The sequence below is a fragment of the Oncorhynchus mykiss genome, chromosome 8, assembly GCF_013265735.2.
Source record: "Oncorhynchus mykiss isolate Arlee chromosome 8, USDA_OmykA_1.1, whole genome shotgun sequence".
In the NCBI taxonomy this organism is placed as follows: Eukaryota; Metazoa; Chordata; class Actinopteri; order Salmoniformes; family Salmonidae; genus Oncorhynchus; species Oncorhynchus mykiss.
The window spans coordinates 73,430,253-73,452,545 of NC_048572.1; the positions used below are offsets into that span (position 1 = coordinate 73,430,253).

At 46.2% G+C, this 22,293-nt stretch overlaps 1 protein-coding gene across 3 annotated transcripts in view; it reads right to left on the reverse strand.

The window, feature by feature from the left end:
* The window catches only part of LOC110530980 (disabled homolog 1), a 72,847-nt gene that overhangs the window by 31,711 nt on the left and 18,843 nt on the right, over positions 1–22,293 (reverse strand). For all 3 annotated transcript variants that reach the window (XM_036986176.1, XM_036986178.1, XM_036986177.1), the window contains exon 2: positions 12,462–14,494. In XM_036986176.1, the coding sequence (XP_036842071.1) occupies positions 12,462–12,552 (91 nt within the window). In that variant the 5' untranslated portion in view covers positions 12,553–14,494. The remainder of the gene's footprint in view (positions 1–12,461; positions 14,495–22,293) is intronic.

Consider the following 22,293-nt stretch of genomic DNA (forward strand, 5'->3'; position numbering starts at 1 on the left):
AGAAAAGGTAAATATGGGGGTAGGTACAAAACTACAAATTGTGAATGGGTGGCAAACCGGTTTTGGACCAGAACAGCCCGGTGAAAACTAACATTGTCCCATAAAACCACAAATCTAGCAGGCTCCTGATCTGGATCAGGGACACGCATTGTGTAAATTGCATCCAGAAAAGTGAGCATATGGCCGGTGTTGTACGGACCCAGTGTGGCATTGTGATGGAGGACCCCGTTTTGAGTGATGGCAGCACACATAGTTATATTACCCCCACGCTGTCCAGGGACATTGGTAAATGCCCTCTGTCCTATTACATTTCTTCCGCGGCGCCTGGTTTTGGTGAGGTTGAAGCCAACCTCATCGACATAAATAAATTCATGGTGAATTACATGGGCATCCAGCTCCAATACTCTCTGTAACAAACAAAAGGATAAACAGATGAGTAAATATGGTCTGAAGTACTGGAAGTAGTGTTGCAAACATACCTCTACAAAGTCATGTCGCATATTCTTGACTCTGTCAGAGTTTCTCTCAAATGGCACCTTGTAAAGTTGTTTCATCGTCACTCGGTGCTGTTGGAGGATGCGTTGTATGGTCGACAGGCTTACAGCATTGATGTTGTTAAATATGGTGTCATTATTCAAGATATGCTCTCTTATCTCTCGAATCCTAATTGCATTGTTGGCCAAAACCATATTTATAATTGCAGTCTCTTGTACATCTGTAAACAAGTGTCCTCGTCCTCCATGATGTCTTTGCCTTTCCACTCTGTACCGAATTCAAACACAGTATGTGTTCAGCATAGGAACTGTAAACAATGTACAAACAAATGTAGTACAGCATGATAACCAACCTTATTCATTCAATGCCGTGCAGTAAATGGATGGCTTAGAGTTACAAATGTTTATGCAATACTATGCAGTCATACGTATTTTACAGTACATTACTGTAATGCTAAAATAGTCATTATATAGTTGCATACCTGTTCTCATTTCTAAAGGTTAGAATTATGGACGCCACTGTAAATCGACTCAAATTGGGCTGGACTCTCAGTCCAGCCTCTCTCATGGTCAAACCGTGGTTGATCACATGATCAACAAGTGTTGCCCTAATCTCATCAGAGATGGCTCTCCTTCCTTCTCTTCTTTGCCCTTGTCCTCTTCTTCATCTTCCTCTCCCTCCTACTCCTCTTGCTCTCTGTCCATTGTTGGCATCCATTGTTCAAAACAGGTAATCTGACCTATTTATAGGCCTATACTACAGTAAAGCAGTGATTGGTTAGTGATCAGTTAAGCTATTAGTGTTTGCACATGTTTGCACATGTGAGGAGTGTGTGTGGTGAATAAGTGTAGCATTTTGATTGGTTGTGTTTGGAAAAGGAAAGCAAGTCCCTTCCTGTTAGATTTTTGTGTTTTAGGTAGAGAATTGTGTGTAGTGTTTTGAAAAAAGTGTTTTATGCAATTGACAACTGAGTCAAAGGCTGAGAAATAGCTTATGGTTTTGGATATTTGGTGTGTAGTTACGCACTTTAAGTGAGAGGTTTCAAAAATCGTGTGACATGAAAAGATTTTGTGTGTAAGTAGTTGGAAAAAACTGTAAGAGCAGTTGGAGGCCACGGAAGGAGAGTTGTATGGCATTGAAGCTTGTCTGGAGGTTTGTTAACACAATGTCCAAAGAAGGGCCAGAAGTATACAGAATGGTGTCATCTGCGTAGAGGTGGATCAGAGACTCACCAGCAGCAAGAGCGACATAATTTATGTATACAGAGAAAAGAGTCGGCCCGAGAACTGAACCCCGTGTCACCCCCATCCGGACAACAGGCCCTCCGATTTGACACACTAAACTCTGAGAAGTAGTTGGTGAACCAGGCGAGGCAGTCATTTGAGAACCAAGGCTGTTGAGTCTGCTGATAAGAATGCGGTGATTGACAGAGTCAAAAGCCATGGCCAGGGCGATGAAGACGGCTGCACAGTGTTGTCTTTTATCGATGGCGGTTATGATATTGTTTAGGACCTTGAGCATGGCTGAGGTGCACCCATGACCAACTTAGAAACCAGATTGCATAGCGGAGAAGATACGGTGGGATTCGAAATGGTCGGTGATCTGTTTGTTAACTTGGCTTTCGAAGACTTTAGAAAAGCAGGGCAGGATAGATACACAGTGCCTTGCGAAAGTATTCGGCCCCCTTAAACTTTGCGACCTTTTGCCACATTTCAGGCTTCAAACATAAAGATATAAAACTGTATTTTTGTGTGAAAAATCAACAACAAGTGGGACACAATCATGAAGTGGAACGACATTTATTGGATATTTCAAACTTTTTTAACAAATCAAAAACTGAAAAATTGGGCGTGCAAAATTATTCAGCCCCTTTACTTTCAGTGCAGCAAACTCTCTCCAGAAGTTCAGTGAGGATCTCTGAATGATCCAATGTTGACCTAAATGACTAATGATGATAAATACAGTCCACCTGTGTGTAATCAAGTCTCCGTATAAATGCACCTGCACTGTGATAGTCTCAGAGGTCCGTTAAAAGCGCAGAGAGCATCATGAAGAACAAGGAACACACCAGGCAGGTCCGAGAAACTGTTGTGAAGAAGTTTAAAACCGGATTTGGATACAAAAATATTTCCCAAGCTTTAAACATCCCAAGGAGCACTGTGCAAGCGATAATATTGAAATGGAAGGAGTATCAGACCACTGCAAATCTACCAAGACCTGGCCGTCCCTCTAAACTTTCAGCTCATACAAGGAGAAGACTGATCAGAGATGCAGCCAAGAGGCCCATGATCACTCTGGATGAACTGCAGAGATCTACAGCTGAGGTGGGAGACTCTGTCCATAGGACAACAATCAGACAAATCTGGCCTTTATGGAAGAGTGGCAAGAAGAAAGCCATTTCTTAAAGATATCCATAAAAAGTGTCGTTTAAAGTTTGCTACAAGCCACCTGGGAGACACACCAAACATGTGGAAGAAGGTGCTCTGGTCAGATGAAACCAAAATTGAACTTTTTGGCAACAATGCAAAATGTTATGTTTGGCGTAAAAGCAACACAGCTCATCACCCTGAACACACCCTCCCCACTGTCAAACATGGTGGTGGCAGCATCATGGTTTGGGCCTGCTTCTCTTCAGCAGGGACAGGGAAGATGGTTAAAATTGATGGGAAGATGGATGGAGCCAAATACAGGACCATTCTGGAAGAAAACCTGATGGAGTCTGCAAAAGACCTGAGACTGGGACGGAGATTTGTCTTCCAACAAGATAATGATCCAAAACATAAAGCAAAATCTACAATGGAATGGTTCAAAAATAAACATATCCAGGTGTTAGAATGGCCAAGTCAAAGTCCAGACCTGAATCCAATCGAGAAACTGTGGAAAGAACTGAAAACTGCTGTTCACAAATGCTCTCCATCCAACCTCACTGAGCTCGAGCTGTTTTGCAAGGAGGAATGGGAAACATTTTCAGTCTCTCGATGTGCAAAACTGATAGAGACATACCCCAAGCGACTTACAGCTGTAATCGCAGCAAAAGGTGGCGCTACAAAGTATTAACTTAAGGGGGCTGAATAATTTTGCACGCCCAATTTTTCAGTTTTTGATTTGTTAAAAAAGTTTGAAATATCCAATAAATGTCATTCCACTTCATGATTGTGTTCCACTTGTTGTTGATTCTTCACAAATAAATACAGTTTTATATCTTTATGTTTGAAGCCTGAAATGTGGCAAAAGGTCGCAAAGTTCAAGGGGGCCGAATACTTTCTGTAGGTCTGTAACAGTTTGGGTCTAGAGTGTCTCCCCCTTTGAAGAGGGGGATGACCGCGGCAGCTTTCCTCTTTAGGGATCTCAGACGATACGAAAGAGAGGTTGAACAGGCTAGTAAAAGGGTTCGCAACAATTGCGGCAGATCATTTTTAGAGAGGGTCCAGATTGTCTAGCCCAGCTGATTTGTAGGGGTCCAGATTTTGCAGCTCTTTCAGAACATCAGCTACCTGAATTTGGGTGAAGGATAGGTGGGGAGGCTTGGGCAAGTTGCTGTGGGGGGTGCAGAGCTGTTGACCGAGGTAGGGGTAGCCAGGTGGAAAGCATGGCCAGCCATAGAAAATTGCTTATTGAAATTCTCAATTATCGTAGATTTATCGGTGGTGACAGTGTTTCCTAGCCTCAGTGCAGTGGGCAGCTGGGAGGAGGTGCTCTTATTCTCCATGGGCTTTACATTGTCCCAGAACTTTTTGAAGTTTGTGCTACAGGATGCACATTTCAGTTTGAAAAAGCTAGCCTTTGCTTTCTTAGCTGCCTGCGTATATTAGTTCCTAACTTCCCTGAAAAGTTTCATATCGCAGGAGCTATTCGATGCTAACGCAGTATGTCACAGGATGTTTTTGTGCTGGTCAAGGGCAGTCAAGTCTGGAGTAGAAGCTCGAACTGTTTGGGCACAGACCTGGGTAGCATGACAGAACTCTGCAGACTATCTCTGCAGTAGATTGCAACTCTGCCCCCTTTGGCAGTTCTATGTTGGTGGAAAATCCTAAGCCAGGATTCAGATATGGCTAGGACATCAGGGTTGGCGGAGTGTGCTAAAACAGTGAATAAAAGAAACTTAGGGAGGAGGCTTCTGATGTTAGCATGCATGAAACCAAGGCTTTTACTTTTACAGAAGTCAAAAAATGAGAGCGCCTGGGAAATAGGAGTATAACTGGGGGCTAAAGGGCCTGGGTTAACCTCTACATCACCAGAGGAATAGAGCAGGAGTAGGATGAGGGTACGGCTAAAGTCTATAAGAGCTGGTCGTCTAGTGCATTGGGAACAGAGAATAAAAGGAGCAGATTTCTGGGTGTGGTAGAATAGATTAAGGGCATAATGTACAGACAATGGTATGGTAGGATGTGAGTACAGTGAAGGTAAACCTAGGCATTGAGTAACGATGAGAGAGGAATGTGCAGAGCGGGTCAGTTAGGTACATTCAGGGCCTGAGTTCGAGGCTGGTGCCGACAGGTAAACAAAATGAGGTACCGTGTTATTAAAACAGTCCAGGGGGCATCAGCTGTGTAGCCGAGTGATCATAGGGTCAAAAGAGCAGAGTCGGGGTGTTGTTCGCTAGTCACTACTTCTCTAGGCGAGCAGGGGACACAGCGTTCCGAAAAGCTAGCGGGCCGGGGCTAGTAGATGGTTCTTCGGCGACATCGTAACAGAATATCCTATTGAGACCACATTGGGCGATCACGCCGGCAGTCCAGTCGTGATGGATCGGCGGAGCTCCTTGACGACAATAAAGGGTCCAGGACAATTGGCAAAGGAGGTATTGTAGCCCTAGAATTAGCTGGTATATGGGCCTAGCTCGAGGCTAGCTCAAGGATAGCTGGTGCTTCCTTCGGGACAGAGGCGTTAGCTAACAGTAGCCACTCATTTGCAGCTAGCTAGCTGCGATGATCCGGTGTAATGAACCGCAGCGACAGGAATCCGATGATGAGAGAAGCAGTCCAATATGCTCTGGGTTGACATCGCGCTGTGCAGACTGGAAGGTATTATCCGAGTTAAGGCTGGCTGGTGACCGAGAAAAAGGTGAAGACCGCTATCCGTGGCTAACAAAGACTAGTAGCTAGTTAGCTGGCTAGCTCCTGATGGAAGTTCCAGTTATAAGGAATAAAAATAGCAGATCCCTACCACATTGGGTGAGGCGGGTTGCAGCAAAATATATTTAGTTCATAGAAAAGTGAGATTAAGATATATATGAAAAAGACCGGCTATTTACATGGGATAAGACACAGGATAAGACAGAGACAAACACACACGTCCGACTGCTACGCCATCTTGGAACCTATGACAGCTTCCACTCTTCTGGGAAGGCTTTCCACTAGATGTTGGAATATTGCTGTGGGGACTTGTTTCCATTCAGCCACAAGAGCATTAGTGAGGTCGGGCACTGATGTTGAGCGATTAGGCCTGGCTCACAGTCGGAGTTTCAATTCACCCCAAAGATGTTCAATGGGGTTGAGGTCAGGGCTTTGTGAAGGCCAGTTCAAGTTCTTCTACAACAATCTTGACAAACCATATCTGTATGGACCTCACTTTGTGCATGGGGGCATTGTCATGCTGAAACAGGAAAGGGACTTCCCCAAACTGTTGCAACAAAGTTGGAAGCACAGAATCACCTAGAATGTCATTGTATGGTGTAGAGTTCCCTTCACTGGAACTAAGGTGCCTGGCTCGAACCAAGAAAAACAGCCCCAGACCATTATTCCTCCTCCACCAAACTTTACAGTCGGCACTATGCATTCGGGCAGGTAGCATTCTCCTGGCATCCGTCAAACACAGATTAATCTGTTAACTGCCAGATGGTGAAGTGTGATCCATCACTCCATAGAAAGTATTACCACTGCTCTAGAGTCCAATGGCGGCTAGCTTTACAGTACTCCAGCCGACACTTGGTATTGCGCATGGTAATCTCAGGCTTGTGTGTGGCTGCTCGGCCATGGAAACCCATTTCATGAAGCTCCCGACGAACAGTTCTTCTGCTGACATTTCTTACAGAAGCAGTTTTGAACGCTGTAGTGAGTGTTGCAACTGAGGGCAGAGGATTTTGTCGCTTTACGTGCTTCAGCACTCGGCGTTCCCGTTCTGTGAGCTTGTGTGGCCTACCACTTCACAGTTTAGCTGTTGTCGCTCCTAGACGTTTCCACTTCACAATAACAGCACTTACAGTTGACTGGGGCAGCTCGAGCTGAGCAGAAATTTGACGAACTGTTGGAAAGGTGCATCCTAAGACGGTGCCACGTTGAAAGTCACTGAGCTCTTCAGTAAGGCCATTCTACTACCAATGTTTGTCTATGGAGATTGCATGGCTGTGTTCTTGATTTTATACACCTGTCAGCAATGAGTGTGTCTGAAATTCAGTCATTTGAAGGGGTGTCCACATAGGTTTGTATATATAGTGCACACACACACACACACACTCATATGCTGCTGCTACTCTGTTCTTTATTCTTACTCGTATTATTATTATTATCTATCCTGATTTCTAGTCACTTTACCCTGCCTTCATTTACATACAGTATCTACCTCAAATACCTCATACCTCTGCACATTGATCTGGTACTGGTACTCCCTGTATATAGTTCCACATTGATCTGATACCAGATCCCTATATAGCTCCATTGTTGTGTATTTTATTCCGCTTGTCTACTATTTATCGAACATTTTTTAAACTCTGCATCGTTGAGGAAGGCTCAAAGGCAAACATTTCACATCCATTGTATTCGACGCATGTAACAAATACATTTTGATTTGTTTGATTTGTGGGTGTAGTAGAGTGTGGGTGCAGTAGTGTAACTGGTTTCTGGATCAATTCAGACTAAAGCACTCCAATTACCCACCTGAGACTAAAATACCTCAGCCTATTGAGAGAACCATACTAGTTACGGAGTGGAGTCAATGGACTAGCTGGCTGTGAGAAGATAGTGTCTGTGCCCCCCGCCTCAGTTAAATGGGGACGAGGAAAGGACAGATGGCAGGATGGCACCAGATGGAGAGTCATACGTGGCCCTCCAGATATGAGTAGTTGGCAACTGCAACATTGGTTCGGGAGCCCAGCATCCAATAAAGATGAACCTTTGAACGTTATGAGGATGTTACCCATCTATTTGTGCATCATTGTCTATTGATAATATGAATGCATACATGTGCAATTTGAATGTGTCACTTCGTCAGAGTGCTCATTCACAACTCCGCTTTAGCCAGTTATTCTTACAGAAGTTCTCCTGTTCTATCTTCTTCTGGTCTGCTGGGGCTAAGAAGCAGCATAATATATGAAGACCTGACTAGAGTAAACTAGAGTATAGCAGAGTAGAGCAGAGTAGAGTAGAGTAAACTAGAGTAGAGTAGAGTAGAGCAGAGTAGAGTAGAGTAAACTAGAGTAGAGTAGAGTAGAGCAGAGCAGAGTAGAGTAAACTACAGTAGAGTAGAGTAAACTACAGTAGAGTAGAGTAAACTAGGGTAGAGTAGAGTAAACTACAGTAGAGTAGAGTAAACTAGGGTAGAGCAGAGTAGAGTAGAGTAAACTAGAATATAGTAAACTAGAGTAAAGTAGAGTAAACTAGAGTAGAGTAGAGCAGAGTAGAGTAGAGCAGAGTAGAGTAGAGTAAACTACAGTAGAGTATAGAAGAGTAGAGTCAAGTACACTAGAGCAGAGTAGAGTAAACTAGAGTAGAGTAGAGTAAACTACAGTAGAGTAGAGTAAACTACAGTAGAGTAGAGTAGACTAGGGTAGAGCAGAGTAGAGTAGAGTAAAGTAGAGTAGAGTAAACTAGAGTAGAGTAGAGTAAACTAGAGTAGAGTAGAGTAGAGCAGAGTAGAGTAGAGCAGAGTAGAGTAGAGTAAACTAGAGTAGCGTAAACTACAGTAGAGTAGAGTAGAGTAGAGTAGAGTAGAGTAGAGTAGAGTAGAGTAGAGTAGAGCAGAGCAGAGTAGAGTAGAGTAAACTACAGTAGAGTATAGAAGAGTAGAGTCAAGTACACTAGAGCAGAGTAGAGCAGAGTAGAGTAAACTAGAGTAGAGTAGAGCAGAGCAGAGTAGAGTAGAGCAGAGTAGAGTAAACTACAGTAGAGTATAGAAGAGTAGAGTCAAGTACACTAGAGCAGAGTAGAGCAGAGTAGAGTAAACTAGAGTAGAGTAGAGTAAACTACAGTAGAGTAGAGTAAACTACAGTAGAGTAGAGTAGACTACAGTAGAGTAGAGTAGAGCAGAGCAGAGCAGAGTAGAGTAGAGTAAACTACAGTAGAGTATAGAAGAGTAGAGTCAAGTTCACTAGAGCAGAGTAGAGCAGAGTAGAGTAAACTAGAGTAGAGTAAACTACAGCAGAGTAGAGTAGAGTAAACTAGAGTAGAGTAAACTACAGTAGAGTAGAGAAGAGTAGAGTAGAGCAGAGCAGAGTAGAGTAGAGTAAACTACAGTAGAGTATAGAAGAGTAGAGTCAAGTACACTAGAACAGAGTAGAGTAGGACAAATCTGTCTGCACCATCTGCCTCCTCATTCCTTGCCTTCCTTTACATCCCCTGTGTGTGTGGATGAAGTAACATTCACAAGCCTCAGCACACACACGTCACATACACACACTTTTACTAAACATCAGCACACATTACTGGATTCCATGGACACAGACTGGGAAGTAGGATACACGTAGCTCTGTTCCAGGGTGTTTGTGGACCTTTGTTGAATGCTCAGTGTTAGCAAGCCACACTAATGCCCTGGACCAGAGCTAGTTAAACCAATTAGGTATTGTGCACATCATCAAAACAGTAAAATTACATTGATCACATTGATCACATCACAGTTACACACAACTATTGAAAAAAGCATGAAAAATGTATGAAAAATGTGTGAAAATATATGCACTCACTACGATAAGACATTTTGGATAGGAGCGTCTGCTAAATGTATTGATGTGCTTTGGCTGGGTTGTGATGATCAGGTGACTCTTTAGCAGGGGGTCAATTACAGAATCATTACAGAAATTATTACAAAAGTATGATCTGAGGTGTCATGCCTATTGAAACTGAGGGGGCATGTGCCCCCAATTTGATATTTTTTCAATATAACAATTTAGAAGATAGATTCTATTATTGATTAAATATATAAAATATATTTCATTTCACTGCCTTCTCAATAAACATGTCGGTGCGTGACACCTCTGAGTAGCCTATGATGGCCTAGTGGGACTTCCGATGATAAACTGGTTAATAACTAGAGGGAGTTTAAAGTGTCCCCATTACCTAATTGTGATTGGAAGAGAAGATTAAGTCGAGCTAAAATGTACAGGGTCATAATGATGTTTAAATCTAGGGCATCTTTCAACTCTGCCATTGCAATACTTACTGACTGTAAATATATACTGAGGCTTTTTTTTCCCTTCTTTTGACGAATTGAATTTTTTTGTTGCACAGATTACAGTTGACGAGCCACAGTTGCTATGGAGATAGAGTGAAGTCACGCATGTGAAGCAATTCCATCGATGGGCAGAGGGGAGGCTTGCCTTTACCTTCACAGGCAGGAAGACACACACTGCAGTAAGGGTTGGATTTTCTAACATCTGGTCTGGCTAGAGAACACCATGGATCAAATCTCTCAGACAAAAAGGCTCAAATATAAAAGGCTAAAAAGATTTGTCCTTATTATAGATGGGTTGCACCTCTTTTCATTTATAGGTATATTACATATTTTATTTTTTATTGGGAGATATCACAGGAAAAATTAAGCACAATGAGAGAAATAGCCACATTTCCTCTGAAAACACACTTATATTAACCTACTTTATAATCTGCCCACCCACCTAGCCAAACAAGTACAGTCTTTGTCTAAAGCTCTGCCATCCATCCATCCACCCATCCATTCATCCATTCAACCAACCATCCACCCAACCAACCAACCAACCAACCAAACAATCAACCAACCAACCAACCAACCAACCAACCAATCAACCAACCAAACAACCAACCGTCCACTCATCCAACCACCCACCCACCCACCGATCCATACATCCACCCACCCATCCAACCATCCATCCATCCATCCATACAACCATCCAACCAACCAACCATCCACTCATCCACCCACCCACCCACCCACCGATCCATACATCCACCCACCCCGCCATCCAACCATCCATCCTGCCAATACACCTTGAGAGGGTCCTTCACACAGCCCAGTCAGTCACCTCTCTGAGCACAGGGCTGTATGACAGTGTGCATCAATCTCCATGCTAACTCCATTACCATTACTATGAATCTAAAGGGCATCTCCAGTGATAGCTTCAACAGCCCGCAAGCAGCAGCACATCTGATTAACATGCTAAAGCCTGCCCTGATAACATGCTCTGATAGCCTGTCCATTCTCTCTCCACCAGTGGCCCATCGCGTCGCATCGCATGGCCATGTGTGTAATAAGCCTACCTCTCTCTTCCCTCCTCCACTTAACTCAAATCGATAGGCTCTCCACCAGCCCGACCATTTATCTGGTGTGATCTGACGGACAGATCTAGTAAAACGGCCCCAGAGGACCTGGCCCCAGACGACCTGGCCCCAGAGCCCTGCTGCTGCTGCTTCTGTTCTAGGAGAAGGCATATTTACTGTACCACTGGAGTGGCTTTATTCATGGACGCAGAGATGGCAAGAGGGAGGGAGGGAGTGAGGAGGGATGAAAGGAGAGCAGGACAGGGAGCGAGTGAGAGAGAAGCAAGCATAATACATTTTTCTTCCTCTCTCTACTTCTCTCCCTCAACTCTCTCTTTATTCCCTCTCAGCCAATTCAATCCCATTTCAATCTCACTGCGATCATTCCGAGGCTGCCTTGGCCTATTACATCACTTATGGTGTTCATCAAAGCGACATGGTGTGAGTTCCCCTGTCCATGACACCTAAATCATGACACTACCACCCCCCTGGCTACAGCCAATAGCTGCTCTAGATCTGCTGCATCTGGATGAGTCTCTGGGTGGAGCAGGCCAGCTCTGGAGTCTCTCTCTCTCTCTCTCTCTCTCTCTCTCTCTCTCTCTCTCTCTCTCTCTCTCTCTCTCTCTCTCTCTCTCTCTCTCTCTCTCTCTCTCTCAATTCAATTCAATTCAATTCAAGGGCTTTATTGGCATGGGAAACATGTGTTAACATTGCCAAAGCAAATGAGGTAGATAATATATAAAGTGAAATAAACAATACAAATTAACAGTAAACATTACACATACAGAAGTTTCAAAACAATAAAGACATTACAAATGTCATATTATATATATATACAGTGTTTTAACAATGTACAAATGGTTAAAGGACACAAGATAAAATAAATAAGCATAAATATGTTGTGCTGTGATTGCTGCTGTGATGGGAGTTTATCAAAATTGGATTTGTTTTCGAATTCTTTGTGGATCTGTGTAATCTGAGGGAAATATGTCTCTCTAATATGGTCATACATTGGGCAGGAGTTTAGGAAGTGCAGCTCAGTTTCTACCTCTCTCTCTCTCTCTCCCTTTCTCTCTCTCTCTCTTTCTCTCTCCCCCCTCTCTCTCTCTCTCTCTCTCTCTCTCTCTCTGTGACTGAAGGCTGACTGAAGGTTTCTCTGATTGGAGGAATGACATTTATCCACATCTACAATGACTCACTATTAATACAGTGTACATTTCGTCTGTGTGCTTTGTGTGGGTTGCTGTAACATGTATGTACAGTTTTTACCATACCTTCCATCTGGTGTGTGGGTGGGTTAGAATGCAATAGAATATAAAAACTCAATTTGTACCTTCCCTTTGTATGTGTGTGTGTGTGTACGCGTTTGCATGTGGGTGTATTCATGCAAAACCAATGGCATGTGTGAGCCACTGCGAGTGTGTGTGTATGTGTGTGTGTGTGTGTGTTGGGGGGGGGGGGGGGGGTGCGTAGCATACATTACATCCATGCATTTAATGTGTTTGCATCTAGATTTATTACCTTTAGTCCTCCTGGACTCCCGTCTCAGAGTGCTGGTTTTGACACCTGCTTGGAGCTCCGAGCTGGCTGACTCTCCTCCGGCTGATGACATCCTCCTGGGTCCTTCCTGTCCACAGTCCTCCTCACAGCAGATCCACCATGGGGTTATCACTCCTCTGCTGCCTCCTGTGGACTAGTCCCCTATCCCCTACTCCAGGATGGTTATCACACACACCCTACCTCCTTTGGACTGCCCGCAACCCAACTGTCCCCTACCCCCTGTCCCCTACTCCAGGTCTAGGACAGAGCCCCTACTCTCTCTGCTCCAGGTCTAGGACAGAGCCACTACTCTCTCTGCTCCAGGTCTAGGACAGAGCCACTACTCTCTCTGCTCCAGGTCTAGAACAGAGCCACTACTCTCTCTGCTCCAGGTCTAGGACAGAGCCACTACTCCCTCTACTCCAGGTCTAGGACAGAGCCACTACTCTCTCTGCTCCAGGTCTAGGACAGAGCCACTACTCCCTCTGCACCAGATCTAGGACAGAGCCACTACTCCCTCTGCTCCAGGTCTAGGACAGAGCCTTTACTCCCTCTGCTCCAGGTCTAGGACAGAGCCTTTACTCCCTCTGCTCCAGGTCTAGGACAGAGCCACTACTCTCTCTGCTCCAGGTCTAGGACAGAGCCTTTACTCTCTCTGCTCCAGGTCTAGGACAGAGCCTTTACTCCCTCTACTCCAGGTCTAGGACAGAGCCACTACTCTCCCTGCTCCAGGTCTAGGACAGAGCCACTACTCCCTCTACTCCAGGTCTAGGACAGAGCCTTTACTCCCTCTACTCCAGGTCTAGGACAGAGCCACTACTCCCTCTGCTCCAGGTCTAGGACAGAGCCACTACTCTCCCTGCTCCAGGTCTAGGACAGAGCCACTACTCCCTCTACTCCAGGTCTAGGACAGAGCCACTACTCCCTCTGCTCCAGGTCTAGGACAGAGCCACTACTCTCTCTGCTCCAGGTCTAGGACAGAGCCTTTACTCCCTCTGCTCCAGGTCTAGGACAGAGCCTTTACTCCCTCTGCTCCAGGTCTAGGACAGAGCCTTTACTCCCTCTACTCCAGGTCTAGGACAGAGCCACTACTCCCTCTGCTCCAGGTCTAGGACAGAGCCACTACTCTCTCTGCTCCAGGTCTAGGACAGAGCCTTTACTCCCTCTGCTCCAGGTCTAGGACAGAGCCTTTACTCCCTCTGCTCCAGGTCTAGGACAGAGCCACTACTCCCTCTGCTCCAGGTCTAGGACAGAGCCACTACTCTCTCTGCTCCAGGTCTAGGACAGAGCCACTACTCCCTCTACTCCAGGTCTAGGACAGAGCCACTACTCTCTCTGCTCCAGGTCTAGGACAGAGCCACTACTCCCTCTACTCCAGGTCTAGGACAGAGCCTTTACTCCCTCTACTCCAGGTCTAGGACAGAGCCTTTACTCCCTCTGCTCCATGTCTAGGACAGAGCCACTACTCCCTCTACTCCAGGTCTAGGACAGAGCCACTTCGCCCTCTACTCCAGGTCTAGGACAGAGCCACTTCTCCCTCTACTCCAGGTCTAGGACAGAGCCACTTCTCCCTCTACTCCAGGTCTAGGACAGAGCCACTACTCCCTCTACTCCAGGTCTAGGACAGAGTTTTCCTCCAAGTCCATGGTGAGAAGCCTGGTGTTATTCCTCTTTGGTGAAGAGATCCAGGGGTTCAAATCTCCTTCAATTTGGACCCATCCTGGTAGGGCTGATGACAGGTAGATGTTGTAGCGGTCCTTCTGCTTCAGACTAGTTCTAACATGGTGGCTAGATGTTCCTCAAATTAGGTCAAGTATTACATGGTCCCTCTATTGCTCTTTAGTGCAGATCCCACTTAGTGATTGGTGAATTCCTCCTTCCAAAGAGAACACATGGGTTGTTGTTGTAGTACTGTATTATTCTTTAGTCCAGGTTGAGTACTGGTATTCCTCTTTGGTAGGACACTTCAGAGACTGTCCTTCTGTTGTACATCTCTGTCCCTCCCTCCATTAGCACTGGAAGAGACAGGGAAGACATTTAGCCTTAGCTAATGACAGTGTGTCTGTGTGCGTGTCTGTGTCTGTCTCTCTCTCTCTCTGTGTGTGTGTGTGTGTGTGTGTGTGTGTGTGTGTATGTGTGTGTGTGTGTGTGTGTGTGTGTGTGTGTGTGTGTGTGTGTGTGTGAAATTAGCCACTGGTAATTAACATGACAAACACATTCCAGCATTAGTCCTTATTACATTAATTAAAGCATGAGAACGACAGATATTAATTCATCGCTCAACTGTGTAGTCTCGTCTCGCTGTCACATGTTTGTTTCCATCTAGATCACCAAGGTTATTTCTGTGTTTAAAAGGTACAATCTGTGATCTGGGAATCTGTTTCATGGTCATTTGAACTTTTGATATTTACCAAAAGAAGTGGTAGGCTGGCGTTAAAAAACTAATCCCAGATAGCTGTAAGCAAACAACATTACCAAGTTATACACCCCATACATGGTCAGTGTTTCCTGTAATTTGCTCTCTATTACAGAAGGAAGAACAGGAAGCAGACTTTCTGGAGGAGAACTGTGGAGAGAGAGAATGTTGGCATGGGAGCTTTGAATTGGAACACACACAAACACACACAAGTGCGCGCACACACACACACGCAGAGACACACACACAACCTCACAAACACACACGCAGAGACAAACACACACAACCTCACACACACACACACACACAGAGACACACACACAACCTCACACACACACACGCAGAGACACACACACAACCTCACACACACACACACACACGCAAAGACACACACACAACCTCCCACACACACACGCAGAGACACACACACAACCTCACACACACACACACGCAAAGACACACACACAACCTCCCACACACACACGCAGAGACACACACAACCTCACAAACACACACGCAGAGACACACACACAACCTCACACACACACACGCAGAGACACACACACAACCTCACACACACACATGCAGAGACACACACACAACCTCACAAACACACACGCAGAGACACACACACAACCTCACAAACACACACGCAGAGACACACACACAACCTCACACACACACACGCAGAGACACACACACACAACCTCACACACACACACACACAGAGACACACACACAACCTCACACACACACACGCAGAGACACACACACAACCTCACAAACACACACGCAGAGACACACACACAACCTCACAAACACACAAGCAGAGACACACACACAACCTCACAAACACACACGCAGAGACACACACACAACCTCACAAACACACACGCAGAGACACACACACAACCTCACACACACACATGCAGAGACACACACACAACCTCACAAACACACACGCAGAGACACACACACAACCTCACAAACACACACGCAGAGACACACACACAACCTCACACACACACACGCAGAGACACACACACACAACCTCACACACACACACACACAGAGACACACACACAACCTCACACACACACACGCAGAGACACACACACAACCTCACAAACACACACGCAGAGACACACACACAACCTCACAAACACACAAGCAGAGACACACACACAACCTCACAAACACACACGCAGAGACACACACACAACCTCACAAACACACACGCAGAGACACACACACTTTGAAATTGGAACCACCAGCACGCTTAATGTCCTTGAATCATCTTCTGCTAACATGTGGGCAGAGCCAAGGCCAAGGCTGGCACCGAGAACAACAATGTGGTTGGCATGGTGATGGTTCAATGTTGAAAGAATAAACCTCTTCTCCCCTGTGGCTGTCCTCAAAAAGAGCAGCTCTGCTCTGTAGCTCACATGGCATTGTGCACATGGGTCTACTGTGACATTGTGTGACATTGTACTGTACGTGGGTACGTGCGAGACAGAGAGAGCATGCAAGAGAGAGAAATAAACCGAGACAGAGAGAAATCTCCTATCGAGTCCAGAGCAATAGCTCCTCTCCTCTCTTCCGTCGCTGCAGGTGAGTCTTCAGCCCTGCTATTATTCAGAGGCCAGACACAAAAGACATTACATTACATTTCCCAAAACAACAGGTTACTGCAACCCGCCTAGTCATTACTGTTTCTCTGCATGTGAGTATGTAAATGTCTGGCCCTGTGGGTCGCGCTGCCTGTGCAGCCACTGCACAAGTGATACAAGTCAGCATTCAATGTCCATCCATGCGTCCACTGTTAGTCTGTGAGCGTTTCACTGTCGCCCCGCGAGCGTTTCACTGTCGCCCCGCGAGCGTTTCACTGTCGCCCCGCGAGCATTTAACTTTTAGTCTGTGAGCGTTTCACTGTTAGTCTGTGAGCGTTTCACTGTCGCCCCGCGAGCATTTCACTGTCGCCCCGCGAGCGTTTCACTGTCGCCCCGCGAGCGTTTCACTGTTAGTCTGTGAGCGTTTCACTGTCGCCCCGCGAGCATTTCACTGTTAGTCTGTGAGCGTTTCACTGTTACTCTGTGAGCGTTTCACTGTCGCCCCGCGAGCATTTCACTGTTAGTCTGTGAGCGTTTCACTGTCGCCCCGCGAGCGTTTCACTGTCGCCCCGCGAGCGTTTCACTGTCGCCCCGCGAGCGTTTCACTTTTAGTCTGTGAGCGTTTCACTGTCGCCCCGCGAGCATTTCACTGTTAGTCTGTGAGCGTTTCACTTTTAGTCTGTGAGCGTTTCACTGTCGCCCCGCGAGCGTTTCACTGTTAGTCTGTGAGCGTTTCACTGTCGCCCCGCGAGCGTTTCACTTTTAGTCTGTGAGCGTTTCACTGTCACCCCGCGAGCATTTCACTGTTAGCCTGTGAGCGTTTCACTGTTAGTCTGTGAGCATTTCACTGTTAGTCTGTGAGCGTTTCACTGTTAGTCTGTGAGCGTTTCACTGTCACCCCGCAAGCATTTCACTGTTAGTCTGTGAGCGTTTCACTGTCACCCCGCGAGCATTTCACTGTCGCCCCGCAAGCATTTCACTGTTAGTCTGTGAGCGTTTCACTGTTAGTCTGTGAGCATTTCACTGTCACCCCGCAAGCGTTTCACTGTTAGTCTGTGAGCGTTTCACTGTCACCCCGCAAGCATTTCACTGTTAGTCTGTGAGCGTTTCACTATTAGTCTGTGAGCGTTTCACTGTCGCCCCGCGAGCGTTTCACTTTTAGTCTGTGAGCGTTTCACTGTCACCCCGCGAGCGTTTCACTGTCGCCCCGCGAGCATTTCACTGTTAGTCTGTGAGCGTTTCACTGTCACCCCGCGAGCATTTCACTGTTAGTCTGTGAGCGTTTCACTGTCGCCCCGCGAGTGTTTCACTGTTAGTCTGTGAGCGTTTCACTGTCGCCCCGCGAGCATTTCACTGTTAGTCTGTGAGCGTTTCACTGTCGCCCCGCGAGCGTTTCACTTTTAGTCTGTGAGCGTTTCACTGTCGCTCCGCGAGCATTTCACTGTTAGTCTGTGAGCGTTTCACTTTTAGTCTGTGAGCGTTTCACTGTCGCCCCGCGAGCGTTTCACTTTTAGTCTGTGAGCGTTTCACTGTCACCCCGCGAGCATTTCACTGTTAGTCTGTGAGCGTTTCACTGTTAGTCTGTGAGCATTTCACTGTTAGTCTGTGAGCGTTTCACTGTTAGTCTGTGAGCGTTTCACTGTCACCCCGCAAGCATTTCACTGTTAGTCTGTGAGCGTTTCACTGTCACCCCGCGAGCATTTCACTGTCGCCCCGCAAGCATTTCACTGTTAGTCTGTGAGCGTTTCACTGTTAGTCTGTGAGCATTTCACTGTTAGTCTGTGAGCGTTTCACTGTTAGTCTGTGAGCGTTTCACTGTCACCCCGCAAGCGTTTCACTGTTAGTCTGTGAGCGTTTCACTGTCACCCTGCAAGCATTTCACTGTTAGTCTGTGAGCGTTTCACTGTTAGTCTGTGAGCGTTTCACTGTCGCCCCGCGAGCGTTCCACTTTTAGTCTGTGAGCGTTTCACTGTCACCCCGCGAGCGTTTCACTATCGCCCGCGAGCATTTCACTGTTAGTCTGTGAGCGTTTCACTGTCACCCCGCGAGCATTTCACTGTTAGTCTGTGAGCGTTTCACTGTCGCCCCGCGAGTGTTTCACTGTTAGTCTGTGAGCGTTTCACTGTCGCCCCGCGAGCATTTCACTGTTAGTCTGTGAGCGTTTCACTGTTAGTCTGTGAGCATTTCACTGTTAGTCTGTGAGCGTTTCACTGTTAGTCTGTGAGCGTTTCACTGTCACCCCGCAAGCGTTTCACTGTTAGTCTGTGAGCGTTTCACTGTCACCCTGCAAGCATTTCACTGTTAGTCTGTGAGCGTTTCACTGTTAGTCTGTGAGCGTTTCACTGTCGCCCCGCGAGCGTTTCACTTTTAGTCTGTGAGCGTTTCACTGTCACCCCGCGAGCGTTTCACTGTCGCCCCGCAAGCATTTCACTGTTAGTCTGTGAGCGTTTCACTGTCACCCCGCGAGCATTTCACTGTTAGTCTGTGAGCGTTTCACTGTCGCCCCGCGAGTGTTTCACTGTTAGTCTGTGAGCGTTTCACTGTCGCCCCGCGAGCATTTCACTGTTAGTCTGTGAGCGTTTCACTGTCGCCCGCGAGTGTTTCACTGTTAGTCTGTGAGCGTTTGACTGTCGCCCCGCGAGTGTTTCACTGTTAGTCTGTGAGCGTTTCACTGTCGCCCCGCGAGTGTTTCACTGTTAGTCTGTGAGCGTTTGACTGTCGCCCCGCGAGCATTTCACTGTTAGTCTGTGAGCGTTTCACTGTTAGTCTGTGAGCGTTTCACTGTCGCCCCGCGAGTGTTTCACTGTTAGTCTGTGAGCGTTTCACTGTCGCCCCGCGAGTGTTTCACTGTTAGTCTGTGAGCGTTTCACTGTCGCCCCGCGAGTGTTTCACTGTTAGTCTGTGAGCGTTTCACTGTCGCCCGCGAGTGTTTCACTGTTAGTCTGTGAGTGTTTGACTGTCGCCCTTCGAGCATTTTACTGTTAGTCTGTGAGCGTTTCACTGTTAGTCTGTGAGCGTTTCACTGTTAGTCTGTGAGCGTTTCACTGTTAGTCTGTGAGCGTTTCACTGTTAGTCTGTGAGCGTTTGACTGTCGCCCCGCGAGCATTTCACTGTTAGTCTGTGAGCGTTTGACTGTTAGTCTGTGAGCGTTTCACTGTCGCCCCGCGAGTGTTTCACTGTTAGTCTGTGAGCGTTTCACTGTTAGTCTGTGAGCGTTTCACTGTCGCCCCGCGAGTGTTTCACCAGGGTAATGATTCAAGTGCGCTTATGAGGCAGATAATGTCATGTACCGTTGAAGTCGGAAGTTTACATACACCTTAGCCAAATACATTTAAACTCAGTTTTTCAAAATTCTTGACATTTAATCCTAGTAAAGATTTCCTGTTTTAGGTCAGTTAGGATCACCACTTTATTATAAGAATGTGAAATGTCAGAATAATAGTAGAGACAATTATTTATTTCAGCTTTTCTTTCTTTCATCACATTCCCAGTGGGTCAGAAGTTTACATACACTCAATTACTATTTGGTAGCATTGCCTTTAAATTGTTTAACTTAGGTCAAACGTTTCAGGTTGCCTTCCACAAGCTTTCCACAATAAGTTGGGTGAATTTTGGCCCATTCCTCCTGACAGAGCTGGTGTAACTGAGTCAGGTTTGTAGGCCTCCTTGCTCGCACACGCTTTTTCAGTTCGGCCCACAAGTTTTCTTTAGGATTGAGGTCAGGGCTTTGTGATGGCCACTCCAATACCTTGACTTTGTTGTCCTTTAAGCCATTTTTCTACAACTTTGGAAGTATGCTTGGGGTCATTGTCCATTTGGAAGACCCATTTGCGACCAAGCTTTAACTTCCTGACTGATGTCTTGAGATGTTGCTTCAATATATCCACATAATTTTCCTGCCTCATGATTACATCTATTTGTGAAGTGCACCAGTCTCTCCTGCAACAAAGCACCCCTACAACATGATTCTGCCACCCCCTGTGCTTCACAGTTGGGATGGTGTTGTTCGGCTTGCCTCCCCCAAACATAACGACATAAACATATTTTTGCTTCATCAGGCCAGAGGGCATTTCTCCAAAAATTACGATCCTTGTCCCAATTTGCAGTTGCAAACCGTCTGGCTTTTTTATGGCAGTTTTGGAGCAGTGGCATCTTCCTTGCTGAGCGGCTGTCACGTTCTGACCTTAGTTCTTCTGTTATGTCTTTGTTTTAGTATGGTCAGGGCGTGAGTTGGGTGGGTTGTCTATGTTAGTTTTTCTATGATTTGCTATTTCTGTGTTTGGCCTGGTATGGTTCTCAATCAGAGGCAGCTGTCAGTCGCTGTCCCTGATTGAGAACCATATTTAGGTAGCCTGTTTTCTATTGTGTTTCGTGGGTGATTGTTTTCTGTTTTCTGTTCTGTCTGCACCAGCCAGAACTGTTTTCGGTCGTTCTCTTTGTTATTTTGTTTTTTCCGTGTTCATTTAATAAACATGGACACATACCACGCTGCACCTTGGTCCTCACCTTCTTCCACCAACAACGGCCGTTACAGAATCACCCACCACCAAAGGACCAAGCAGCGTGGTAACGGGCAGCAGCAGCAACAGCAGCGATATAAGGACTCCTGGACATGGGAGGAGATTCTGGACGGCAAGGGACCCTGGGCACAGGCTGGAGAATATCACCGCCCCAAGGCTGAGCTGGAGGCAGCGAAAGCGGAGAGACAGCGGGCTATGTATCGCACCGGCACTGGGGACACCGTGCGCCTCCTCATACCACTATGAGGAGGCAGCACGGCAGCGCGGTTGGAAGCCCGAGAGACAGCCCCAAAAATGTATTGGGCGGGGGCACACGGGAGTGTGGCGAAGTCAGGTAGGACATCTGCGCCAACTCCCCGTGCTTACTGTGGAGAGAGAGGGACCGGGCAGGCACCGTGTTATGCCGTGAGGCGCACGGTGTCCCTGGTGCGCAGGCATAGCCCGGTGCGATACTCTACAGGTACACCTCCATTTGACTCAAATTATGTCAATTAGACTATCAGAAGCTTCTAAAGCCATGACATCATTTTTTAAAAATTTTCCAAGCTGTTTAAAGGCACAGTCAACTTAGTGTTTGTAAAATTCTGACCCACTGGAATTGTGATACAGTGAATTACAAGTGAAATAATCTGTCTGTAAACAATTGTTGGAAAAATGACTTGTGTCATGCACAAAGTAGATGTCGTAACCGACTTGCCAAAACTGTAGTTTGTTAAAAATAAATTTGTGGAGTGGTTGAAAAACAAGTTTTAATGACTCCAACCTAAGTGTATGTAAACCTCTGACTTCAACTGTACTTCTCAGACAAGTACTTCTCAGACAAGTACTTCTCAGACAAGTACTTCTCAGACAAAACCCTCCAAGTGTCAGAGAAGACAAGGGAAGGCATTTTCCCTCCCCGTCACAAAGAACCTTATCGTAATGTCATTTTCATTGTGATATGCCTCATTGTATTAGTTAGATGACGGAAGAGTGATTTAATGTGATGTATGACAGCTTTTCTAAACCAGTGGTATGTAGGTCACGCACATTTATAAACACATTCACGCACGCACAAACACACAAACGCCCACGTACGAGCACACACACAAACCACTCTTTCAAAAACACACACAATCTGCTCTGTGTTTTAACAGCTTCCAGTGTCTCTAATTATTTGGGTCAGAGTTAATGAGTGATGGAGAGTCATGCGTTGGTGTGTGTGTTCATCACAGCTTCTCCTCTCATTCTGAGCTGTTAGGAGTCAGTCTGTCAAAGCCTGGAGACTT